Source organism: Marmota flaviventris, chromosome 3 (genome assembly GCF_047511675.1).
Source record: "Marmota flaviventris isolate mMarFla1 chromosome 3, mMarFla1.hap1, whole genome shotgun sequence".
Classification (NCBI taxonomy): Eukaryota; Metazoa; Chordata; class Mammalia; order Rodentia; family Sciuridae; genus Marmota; species Marmota flaviventris.
The window spans coordinates 4817504-4830579 of record NC_092500.1 but is presented as its reverse complement, the minus strand read 5'-3'; the positions used below and the strand labels follow the sequence as shown (position 1 = coordinate 4830579).

The window sequence follows — 13076 nt, the reverse complement described above, 5'->3', positions numbered from 1 at the left end:
GACGGCTAGGCGAAATGCAGCAGCCGGTTACCCTCAAAGAAATCTGGATATGTTGTTAGGAAAAGGACCTTATGAGGGTCAACGGCAACAAATTGAATATGATCCTGCTATATATGCACAAATTGCTGCAGATGCAGTTAGGGCATGGAAGACTTTACAAGGACATGGAGATTTACAAGGTCAATTATCTAAGGTAATAAAAGGAGCTAATGAACCTTACGCTGAATTTGTAGATAGGCTTATTCAAACATCTACCAGAGTTTTTGGGGATACAGAACAAGCAATGCCATTAATAAAACAACTGGCTTATGACCAAGCAAATCGTTGGTGCAAGGAGGCCATTAGACCATGGAAACATGACGATTTAAACACATATATTAAATTATGTAGAGACATTAATGAACAAGGGCAACTCTTGGCAGCTGCAGTACAACAGGCTTTAGATGCCAGGCCAAAAACATGCTACAATTGTGAACAAACAGGACATTTTAAAAGGAATTGCCCCATAGGAGGAGGATTTAACAAAGCTAGGTACCAAAGGAGTAGAATACCAGGTATTTGCCCATGATGCCGTAGAGGGAGACATTGGGCTAATGAATGCCGTTCTCAAACCACCATAGAAGGTACTCTGTTATCAAAAAACGGACAAGGACAGGTGTTTACCCACGATATCGTGGAGAAAGGCATCGGGCTCCCTTGCCAAAAAACAGACAGGGGGGCCCAATGCTCCGGGGCCCACGACCACAAATATACGGGGCACTGGAGGAACCCAGCAACACAATGGAGGAACCCAGCAACACCATCAGGGTAGTGCCCAGGACACATTATCCATCAGATCTCTCATCAGAAGAACCAGAGGGAGCACAGGGTTGGACATCTGTGCCTCCACCAGAGCAGTACTAACTCCAGAGATGGAAGTTCAGATCATTCCCACAGGGGTAAAAGGGCCTCTTCCCCAAGGAACAGTAGGCTTATTGTTAGGACGCAGTTCTTCTACTCTAAAAGGACTTATGATAAGTCCTGGGGTAATTGATCCCAATTATGAAGGTGAAATAAAAATTATAGCCAGTTCTCCAAAGGGTATATCAGTAATTTCACCAGGAGATAGAATAGCACAGTTACTAATAATACCCAGCCTACATGATAAATTTTCCAGTCGTGCTGTAGAAAGAGGTTCCAAGGGATTAGGCTCCACAGGTGTAGATTGGGCTATGCTTTCTTTAAATTTAGATTCTCGCCCCATGCTAAAACTAAATATTCAAGGACATGAACTTAATGGGATACTGGATACAGGTGCAGACCTTAGCATCATCTCTCGTCAAGAATGGCCAAAACATTGGCCGTTACAACAAGTCACTCAAACGCTTCGAGGCCTAGGAGTGGCAACTAATCCCCATAGAAGTGCAATGGTATTAGATTGGAAGTATCCTGAAGGATGTGAAGGAACTATACAGCCATATGTATTGGATCATCTTCCTATAAATTTATGGGGACGAGATGTCCTAGATCAATTAGGTTTGACATTAACAAATAACATCAATCCAAATGCGCCCACTATTAGGACTAGACAAGATTTTAGGAAAGAAAAAAAATTAGGAGAACAAAAACAAGGTATAGCAGCACCAATTCAAAGAGATCAAGGAATAAATAGACATGGATTGGGTTTTCAGAAGGGGTTACTGAGACAATAAAAATTACTTGGAAATCAGAAAGACCAGTATGGGTTCCTCAGTGGCCCCTGACTAAAGAAAAGATACAAGCAGCCCATGACCTGGTCAAACAACAATTAGCAGAGGGACATATACAACCTTCCATATCTCCCCATAATACTCCCATTTTTGTCATTAAAAAGAAATCTGGTAAATGGAGATCATTGCAAGATTTAAGAGCCATTAATAATGAGATGGTTATTATGGGACCTGCTCAATCGGGGATTCCCCAATTGTCTGCTTTGCCAAAAACCTGGTATGTTTTAGCTATAGATATTAAAGATTGTTTTTTTTTTTTTTTCAATTCCAATTCGTCCTGAGGAGAGTCCACGTTTTGCATTTACTATCCCTGCATTAAATCATGAAGGTCCTGATCAGAGATATGAATGGAAAGTACTCCCTCAAGGGATGGCTAACAGCCCACCTATGTGTCAAATTTATGTTAACAAAGCAATCCAGCCACTTAGAAATCAAAATCCTGAACTACATATATTTCACTATATGGATGATGTATTGTTAGCACACAAAGATAAAAACACATTGCTAAAATGTTATGCCACACTTACAAACTTATTAAAAAATTATAATCTAGAGATAGCAATAGATAAAGTACAATTAAATTTTACAATTAGTTATTTAGGAGTTCTATTATCCTCAACCATGGTCCGTCCACCAAAAATTCAAATACGAGTAGATCAACTCAAATCACTTAACGACTTTCAAAAGTTATTAGGAGACATAAATTGGATAAGGCCTTATCTAGGCATACCAACAGGAGAGTTGGGACCTTTATTTGATGTTCTAAAAGGTCCATCAGATCCAAATTCACCCCGCATGTTGACGCCTGAAGCAAGAAAGGCATTAAAAATCATTGAAACATATATGGAAAATATGCATTTGGATAGAATTGATATAAGTTTGCTTTTATTATTTATTGTACTACCAACAAAAAATATTCCTACAGGAGTATTTTGGCAAGAAGGTCCATTATTATGGATACATTTATCTTATTCTCCTAACACTATTCTTACTAGGTATCCTGAGGCTGTAGGACAGGAGGGGTATATATACATTCCACACAGCTTATCTTAATTAACATAAACTAGATACAGCAGTCAACCAATAAGGAATCTCCACACTTAATGGCTCGCTGGCGTTACTTCACAAACCACTCCCTCTGGCAAAATGCCAGGTGCCATCCTGACTTGTTTACAGACCCTAACACAGCCCCCTGTGTGTGCCCCCCCATTGACCCCTCATCCCCACGCACAGGGTCCTGAGCAAACACAGCAGAGCTGCTCTCTGTGCACTGGGGAGATGAGTGACAGTGGCATCTGCCGCCAGGTCACAGGATGGCCATCTCTGTGGAGGGGCATGGGAGGCTGGAGGCAGGGGAGGAAGTCATTGTTCTCTGGCTGTGGACAGTATCGCTGATCTCCTGCCCCATGACCACCCTTGGGGTGGGGACCTTGCTGTCCCCGGCCAGCTGGCCGCACGGCACCATGCAGGCTGGGTTTCAGGTCCCCTCTGGGTTGCCTCTGCTCCTGAAGGCACTGGCGGGCCGGGGAATCTGCAGCTGTCCTCTGCCCAGGACCTGCCTGATCCAGGACCCTCTCAGCCTACCCTCAGCAGGAGTCCTCTGCATGTCCCCTGGGGCCAGGCCCATCCCCAGGCCTTGCCCATGGAGCTGGTCCTCACCCAGGCAGGGACCAGCCTGCACCAAGCCTGGAAACAGAAGGCGCCCAGCCCGAGCCCTGGTGCCCACCCATCAGCACCACCTCGCACCTGTCACCATGGGTCCCCAGCCCGGTGTTGACCCTTCATGGATGGAGTTGTCCACCCTCTTTCGTGTCTGACGTTCCACGTGACTGCGAGGCCCCCCCTACCGTGTGGAGCCGTGTGGCCACAGCTCACGTGCACACTGTGCGTGGTGCCCCCTGTGGGGCAGCTGTGGGCATGACTCCTTTCCCAGGTGGGTGTCCCTTGGGGACCGTTGGTGGCCGTGGTGGTGCAGTGTGAACCAGCCCACATGTCCACGTGTGTTTGTGCCGCCATGGGTTGCTGAGTGTGGGAACTCAGAGCTTACGTTGTGTTTAATTAGACAAGTTCGGATCAGATGCTGGCGTTCAGACACCGCACGCGGTTTTCATTTTAGGGAGAAACGAAAACGCAGCTGGGCCCTGGAAGGGCGTCCCCACCCTACCCCCGCGGGCTTCTCCCTGAGAGTGGACAGACGCCCCTGCCAGGCCCTGGTGGTGGCAGCCGTAGGCCAGGACAGGATGTTCTGGCCCAGGGTCCCTCCTGCTGGGAAGGTGTGTCCAGGCTGGACCTGTAGCAGCTGGGGGAGGGGGAGGGGCAGTGCACATGTCCTCCTGGGGACTCACTTCCAGGAGGTCATACACTCACATGCTCAAAAAACCTCGCCCTGTGCAGCAGGCAGGAGGCCCCTGGGCTCCCTGGGTAAAGCCCAGCCCCTCGCCAGGCTCCCAGGGCTGCTGTGACAAATGACCATGAACTTGGTGACGTAGAAGTTACTCTTTCACAATTCCGGGGGCCAGAGTCCATGATCCAGGTGTGGGCAGGACCACATTTCCTCCCGAGACTGCGAGGAGGGGCCTTCCTGCCACTTACAGCTCCTGGTGGCTCCCTACGTCCCTGGAGGGCTGGCCGCTTCATCTCGGTCTCTGCCTCCGCCAGACCTGGAAGCCCTCTGCGGGCTCTCCTCATGGACACCAGCCACTGCATTAGGGTCCCCTGCATCTACAGTGACCTGTCCCCACTAACTGCCCCCAAGACGCTGTTTCCAGATAAGACTCAGCCACATCGGGGACTGGAGCCTACGCCCACCTTGCAACCCGAGTCCCCTTCTCCTTCCCCCAGGGCCGTGGCTCCGCAGCTCCCTCCTGCCTTGCTACCTCACTCCAGCCCTCCCGGGCTTCACGCCAGCCTCCTCCGCTGCCAGGCAGGCAGCGTCTTGGGACCTGGGTCAGAGAGCTGGAACTTAGGTCCCGACCCACGGCAGTGTGGCCTCGGGCAAGTCGCTCTCTGGGCCTTAGTTCCCACTCGTGCCAGTGTGGACAGAATTCATCTTGGGTCTCATTTTTCCTCCTCCATGGGCTACTCACTGGGTGAGCGTGGTGGGTGCTCAGCTGAGTTAGAGTGCACAATGGGTGCCCGGCACAGGTGGGCACCTCGTGGGTTTGTGTCAGAGTAGGTACAGAGCAGAGGCAGGTGACTGTCTTAGAAAAGGACTTCAGGCCAGGTGTGGTGCCTCACGCCTGTGATCCCAGCAGTTCAGGAGGCTGAGGCAGGAGGATCTCGAGTTCAATGCCAGCCTCAGCAAGAGCAAGACGCTAAGCAACTCAGACCCTGTCTCTAAATAAAATACAAAATAGGGCCGGGGATGTGTCTTAGTGGTCGAGTGCTTCTGAGTTCAATCCCTGGTACCCCAAAAGAAAAAGGACCTCAGAAGGGTCCCACACTCCCCTCATTCGAGAACACGACTGGCCTCCTCCAACGCTTGCTGTCTACTGCAGGGCTGCGGAGACCGGGAGGGGACCTCTGCGCTGGGTGCTGGGGGAAGGCTCTGCGTTGCCCATGGCTGGCCAGGACCCTGCACTGAGCACAAGCCACCCGTTCTACGATGTGGCCAGACATGGCATCCTGCAGGTGGCAGGTAAGTCAGATCAGGGCCCTGTGGGGTGGGACAGGCTCTCTGACAGTCTGGCCTCCCCTGGTCTATGTCCAGAAACGAGATGGTGATTGGCAGAGACACCTGCCTGTGCTCTTAGGGGTCAGTGACACTTGTCAGAGCCTTGCTGGGAGCTCTGAGGAGCTGAGGGACCATGCTCTGTCACTCTGAGGAGCAGCAGCCCCGGCTGCGGAGAGTGTGTCGTTAAGAAGGGCGCGGCCAGGCTCTCGCCCAGAGCAGCAGGCCTCTGCACGGGCTCAGAATACCTGCAGCCCGCCCAGCACCCGTCGGAGGGACGCACACTGCAGCACCCAGCCTGGGCCTCGGATCAGGGACCCTCCGTGCGAGCTTCTCAAGTGAACAGTGACCCCAGCCCCGCTCCTGGGTCCCCTGCAGTCACGTCCATCACCCTCTCATCTCCAAGGAGCTTGGGTCCTAGAGAAGTAAGAGGCAAAGAGAGGCCCAGTTCTCGCTCAGTGGAGACCCAGAATCAAGAAGAGGAAGCATCTTGGTCTCCACTGACACAGAGGAGGGATCAGAGGTGGGGTTGGATGGGCACCCCATAGCTCCAAGACCCCGAGGTCCTTTTGAGAAAATGCTCAGGGCAAACGTTGGGGACACAGATCCAGAGATCAGGTGCCAAGATCAGGTGCTCACTCTCTCTACCCAGTGGACCCTGCCCCATGGCCTGAGGCCTTCCAGTGACCCAGCAGATCTGTCCCAACCTCCTCCCTGACCCCCGCTGTCGACAGGACCCAGTCCACTCCTAGCCCTCCTTGTCTGGGGCCCTGACCCCTTCTTCCCTCTCCTGTGTCCCATTCCAGCCCTGCTGGTCCTCGGCTGACCCGGGGTCCTGAGCTGCTCCCGCCCGCTGCCCTCAACTGCACCTCCCCCGCTAGCCGCCTCTCAAGGGCACTCAGTGCTGCCCTGCAGTCCCCTGTGGGGAGCTGCAGGGCCAGACCCCGTGCTGCATGACACACCTGCCTGGCCTGTGGCCCAGGCTCTGAGTCCTTGGAGTGCCCCCCGGGGCTTAGATAGGTCATGCTATGAGGTCGCTCGTGGTGACCAGGTAGGCTGCTGAGGTCCCAGGGGTAGGCCTTTGAGACCCTGGGGAGGGGCTGGAGACTGGCCAGTGACATCGCTCAGTCACCCTAGGAAGGAAAGCTCTGGCCAGGGCTCTAGCACCTCCCTGGTGGGTGGTGATGCGCCCTGTGTGGGGAGGGAGACCCAGGCACTCCCTGGCTCTACCCTGTGGCCATGCTGAGTTGTAACCTGCCTTCATAGGGACAGCCGGCCCTCACTCAGGATGGTTCAATTTAATTTTTTTTTTTTTGTACTGGGGACTGAACCAGGGGCGCTTAACCACTGAGTCACGTCCCCAGTGCCCCACCCACTTTATTTCTGAGACAGGGTCTTGCTAAGTTTCTTAGGGCTTCGCTAAGTTGCTGAGGCTGGCTTTGAAATTGTGATCCTCCTGCCTCAGCCTCCGGAGCTGCTGGGATCGTAGGCGTGCACCAACGCTCCCAGCTCCGTCCTTGGAATTTTGAAACTTTATCTTTTCCTGGGCCAAGGATTTGGACTACGGGGTGGGGCGCTCCCCTTTCTCAGTGCTGGGTGGCAGCGACCCAGCCCCTCGGTCGCAGGGAAGCCTGCTGCATTGCTCAGCTGGGGCTCGGGCAGGTCAGTGGACCCACTGGGTTTCAGTGTGAGACTTTCAGCTGGGCACCCGTCCTCGAGGCCCTGGGTTGATCCCAACACAGCGACAACCAGCACCACACAACCTGTGGTTTATCAGGCTGCGACCGCCGTGAGCCAGGGTCTTACTTTACTGTGCTTCCTTGAGTTCTGCAAATTGTTCCAGAAAATCCTCAAATAGGAGGCTGTCATGGGAACCCCAGGTGGCCAGAAGTTGGGGTGGCTGGGGACCTCTGAACTTGGCGATTGTGGCCAAAGACGTGATGCCCTCTGCCTGCAGAGTGTGGGCCACACCTCCCTGCCCCAGGTGGAGGCAGGCGGGCTGTCCCCTAGGCCTTTCCCTGTGGCCTGTTATAGTTAAAGCTTTGTCCCAGGGTTTCATAAACTGACTTCCAGACCACTCACGTATAATCGGATCAAGCCTTTATTGAAGCACACCGGTGGCGGCTGACCAGAACATAAAGCTGTTCCCCTGATCAGCCCCGAACAATTGCAAGGGCACTCCTTATAAGCCTGAAAACCGCAAAAGGGATGTTGCGGGGGGGGGGGGGCGGTCTAGCCAATGCAAGCCAGCCAGGTTACAGAAGCAGGACAGTGCAGTCAAGCGGAGGGAAGCCTAACCAATCACAGTGATCCCAGTCACCCCAGTTACAGAAACAGAGCCCCGTTACCCTAGTTACAGAAACAATACCCCATTAGGTAGTTCCGTGTTCTTAAAGGTTTCTAAAGTAAAAGGAAAAGAACATCTTGCTCCAGTCATGACTCTTCTACTTGACCTGGTTGTTCTACAGGATGAAGTCATAAAACAAAATGGAGTCACATTTGCTCCTGCTATCACATTCCCCACTGGTTTTAGTAGGTTTGATGTCAATCTTGCACATCATTAGGCCTCAGTTTTTGTTTCATCCTTCTGTGTCTAAGGGACTGTACTGGGCTCGCAAGACCATAAGTCTGACCCCATCTACATTCTTTTGTGTATGTGGTTTAGGAGGGTTTGTAAGAGGCAGAGTCCTACAGTAATACCAATCAGGAGAAGGACTAGGGGCCCAACTATGGCTGAACTGATGGTAGTCAACCAAGGGGACCATGAGAATAGGTTTTTGGAACCAATTGTCTGAAGTTTAAATTTATATCTATTTGATATATATCCTGTGATAAGAGCTGCAGTTTCTAAAGCAGTAGATCCAGCTATTCCCAAACCAGCCAGGAGGGGAACTAAAACGGGGGCAGCCAGTCTATGTTGATAAATCAGTGGGGCCTGGCCTTTTAATAAGTCCAGGTGTTCTTTTCCCTTTACTTCATCAAAATAGTAGGTTACATAGTTCAGAGTTATTGACAGTTTGGAGATATAGGCAAGGAGTTTGAAGTGGGACCCGGGAAGCACAATTTTTGGTGAACGGGGAGTTGTCCCACTTATAAGGTGGGTTGTGGAAGCAAGTGTCTCTTTCTGGGAGATCACCCAGGGTGATCTTGGGAGCAGTTTCCCAGGTACATTTTCCTGAGCTAGACATATTGGCAAACATCTATGTTGACTGTAATTTTTCCTCTAATATTAGGGACCTCCAACTGCTGTAAGGGAAAAGGGCGATGACCGTTCTTGCTACTTCCAGCTGAAAGGGGGCGATGTGCAGTGGGCAAGCAGTTTGGAGTCCCCTTTTTAGAAACTGAGTGGGTCAAGGAGTCCATGGTAAAAATCTGGCTCAGGAGGAACAGGATGTCAATTCACCTGGGGTGGGCACTTCTATGAGAGAAACAAAAAGACCTGAGTGCCGAAGTAAGATTAATACAAATAGCATCTGGAACCTGTCCATGAATATCATGAAAATGACAGAAATTAATATTTGTTTACCAGGAGGCAGAAGACCTGAGAAAATGTCCCCATAACAAGGCCTAACAAAGCCTAATAAGGCACTTTTTTAGGGAACATAAATCTTTAACACTGTCAGAATTATCAGGAATGTAGACACAGCATTTAGTTATGTTAGGTAATGTCATCTGATTTTTGTAAAAATACCTTTTTGGCATGACCACTGTGTTTAGTAAAGATCCTTTTGTTACTTAAGGCTAGATAATTATATTAATAAACATTGATTACATCTACCTGTGTAGGAAGTTAGGAAGATCTGTAGGCCTTGAACTGACTAAAAACTTCTGGCAGTTTTTTTTATTGATAGTTATCAGGCATTTTTGCCTAAGAATTTTTCTGTGTTTCCTCCAGTCTTACTTATTTGGGGGATGCTAACACTAGGGTACATTTTAAGTTACATTAAAATAACTGTTGTTTCTTTTTAAATGCCCAGGAATGGCTGTGCTTTGGTTTTAACTGTTTTTGCTAGGTGTTTAAGACCAAGCTGGTCAAACTGACCTTGTTCCTATCTATTGGTAAGAGTCAGCTGAGTTTCCTTGGAGGACATTCTTGGGAAACATGTGAGTAGCATTTTAGCTCTGTTAGTGTCATCTGCATTAGGATGGGTCAAGGTCTTGCTGACCATATGGCTTCCCTTGGAAGCATCAGGCATGTCTCCTTTTTAAATGACCCTCCTCTTTTGCAGCATGTACACTCATTGGCTTTCTGTTCTCCAGGGGTCTCATTAATCTCCCTTATCGGGAGGTTATGTGGCCCAGAGTGGCAAAGCTTTTTCCCCTGTCCTGGGTTCAGGCTGACATAGAGGGCAAGAGCCAAATATTGGGTTTTTTTGGCCCCTTTATTTTAAACTTAATATTTAAATTTGGCCTTAAACATCCAGCAAGTCAGATTTACCAGTTTTAAAGTAAGAATGCTGGGCTTTAACTTTAATCTTTGTAACTTTACAGTTTATTTTTACATAACACAATATCCTTATTTTATTTATTAATTTACGTAATGCTGAAGATCTGCCTGAAGGCAGAAGATGACACCTTAGCATCTACTGTATGATCCAATCACTGTACACCAACAAGGCAGCTTGCAGATCCAGAGAGCCCATTAGATTTTGGCTATAAAAACTCTCTCTTGCCAGGTCCTTCTCTCTTGCTCTCTCCTTTTTCTCTCACTTTCCCTGTCTCTCATTCACTTTTTTCCTCTTTTTCCTTCTCTCTCTCTCTCTCTCTCTCTCTCTCTCTCTCTCTCTCTGTGTGTGTGTGTGTGTGTGTGTGTGTGTGTTAATCAGACATTGTCACAGTAAAGGTCTCTTGGTTGCTCTGAGTGTAGTGGTCACATTTTTTTTTTTTTTAGATATAATGAAACTACAAAGTGAAATTAACAATAGTAAAAACATATTTAGCTTGTATATAATTTTGAACCTTGGCTGAGTTATACATTGTATTTTTTATTTGAGATCACAGTAATCTTTTTAATAAATTAATCTTTGAATATAACTTTAAATTAACTGAAATCTGGCCCACTTTGAAGTTATTTTGACATGTTGTAAGGTGGGAGGCAGAGCCTTATCTCAGGTAAGGCAGGGCCTTTTACAAATCTTAGGTAAAGTGTTTTAGTTTAAAGTTGATCTTTGTCTCTCTTTTTAGATATCATTTTATAAAGCTTACATATATTGTTTTTGACTCTGTATGAATGTTAGCAGCACAATATGACATACATCTGAAACATTAATTAAGTAAAGGCTGAGAGCCCTCAACATTTTTTTATGTGGAAAAGTGGCAAAATGTTTTATAATGTTTAACCTTTAAGTAGATTAGGCTCTCATTACTTTTTAATTTTAGTGTAAAAGGTAACATAAGATTTGGTTACAAAACATTAAATAATATAAATAAATCTCCAATAAAATCCATTATCTTTATAAGTTTAAATTACCATTACAGACAATTTTAGTTTGGAGAATACCAGCTCGATAAAATGTTCCTTTAAACCTTTTACCTTAAAGACTTGTTTACCTGAAAGATATGAACACATTTAATCTGTAAAGAAGAGTAATGTACCACACTTTTATTGATGTTTTTATATTAACCAAGGTTAGCTTTTAAAGGAAAATATAGATTTGTAATGTAGGACAATACTTTAAAATAACAGTTGCTGTTTAGCCACAGATGTAAAAACCTTAGTTTCTCCAAGATTACTTGTTCTAGGGGATAAAACTTAACAGACATAATGTAATTAATATTTTTAGAAGTTTTTGTCAATTTAACATATAAATATATCAGTTCATTATTATTTGTCCTTAGGGAACAACCTTGAATAGTTTTAACTATTTGTGTTACATATATAACCAACTTAGTTACATATAAATATTTTAATATTTGTCTTTTATTTATACACCTTTATATTTTAGATGTATTATAATTATACTTTATCACATAAAGACTTTTTACCTGGAAACATTTTTTATTAAATATATTTTTATATTTAGAACTTTTTAATAATTTTTAATCCATTGACGCTTTTTTGTTTGTATCTTGAAATAACCCTTATAAATTTTTTAATTTAAATAAATTGTTCTATTTTAATAAGATGAAATATTTGTTACTTACAGTACTTTAATTGAAATACAGTTGAAACCTCTTGACTCCTTGTATGTAGAATTATACCTGTTGGGACTTTGTAATTTAGAGTAACCTTGTTTTTATAATAACACAAAATGATTACAAATTTCCTTTTTGTTTACCAATTTATGAAAACACCAACATTGTTTAAGTATTTTACCTTATGGAATTTCAGGAGTTAAAAGTACTTGATATTATATTTAACAGTCAGCATTTTAACTTTGTACCAATTAGATGTCTCTAACAAACATGTCTATGATTAATTTTATATACGTTTAGATGTAATTTATGTATCTTTTTTAAAAACAAGGTATCAGACAAGTGCACTGAATAGTATTAGTAATCTTTTTTGTTGTTGTTGTTGAATAAAAATCCTAGAGACAATGGATGTTAGACACTTTATAGACATTAACATTTTTAACAGCTGTTTAACCATCTAGAAACAAAACTGGGCATTAGTAACTTTAAAGACATTTGTACTTTTATCTATTTTTTTTAATTTAAATTGAACCTTTTAGATCATATTAACCAAAAGTATTTGGATCCATTTTTTTAAAAATTTTAATTTATAAGCTCATATGTCAATTTTTTGTACCAAATATATGTAGACATGGCAATACATATAGACAGACAGTACACCTGTGCACCCACACAAAGCAAACAGACAAAAACCTTATAGCTTATTTTTTTAAAAAAAACCTATTAGATTGAGAGTTAACCCTTGTAAATTGGCCTTAGAATAAAGCAGAGTGTCATCAGAAAAACATATTAACCTAAGTGTATTGGATCAAAATTATGAATTTAACAAATATAGAATTTTAAGTTTTCTGACCTTTTTTGTGAGGTGGTCCTGTTCATGAAAGCTGAAAAGAGTTGACGAAGGGGGCTTATTTTTCCCTGGAGGAACTTCCCAAAGACACAGTTTCATTGGTCTCCTTGGGAGAGTCCCCCAGGTTGGGGTCCCATTCTAAACTGGTTTTTCTGGTTTCTTGGATAGCGGCCACCAACTTTTAGCCTGACATTGAAAAATCTTTAGACCATTTTTTAATAGTTGGGAGTTATTCATGCTTGTAAATACTGAGAGACAAAAGCCAAATTTCTAGACAAAATCATGTTTTTTTGTTATACAATTTAGGAATAATAATTTTATAAAACACTTTAGTTTTAATCTGTCCTCTATAGGAACTGACATGATTTACCCAGTTGGCCATCTGGCCCAGCTCCTAAATGAAGGCAATCTCTAGAATGTCTTTTTTTTTTTTTTACCTTTAGCTTTTACTTTTGACAATTCTTTTAGTCCTGTTGGCAGCACATTACATTTTAATGCAAGCTGTAGTGAGCACAGTTAAAACCATTCTGACCATTTTTTTTCCCATTAGAAACAAACTGAGGTAGAAATTAACACAGAACACAAAGGGAACAAACAAAAACCAACCAACAAAGTCCTGAAAATTGTTAAGAAAGCAAGTTAAAGGGGTCCAGGTAGAGATCTCTGTAGCGCT

General features: G+C 45.2%; 1 protein-coding gene across 1 annotated transcript in view; it reads left to right on the top strand.

Annotated features, from left to right (window-relative positions):
* Window positions 1-13076, top strand: part of Arhgap8 (Rho GTPase activating protein 8) — a 58298-nt gene that overhangs the window by 8346 nt on the left and 36876 nt on the right. Inside the window, exon 2 of the mRNA XM_071609399.1 lies at window positions 5246-5385. Coding sequence (XP_071465500.1) covers window positions 5307-5385 — 79 coding nt within the window. The 5' untranslated portion in view covers window positions 5246-5306. The remainder of the gene's footprint in view (window positions 1-5245; window positions 5386-13076) is intronic.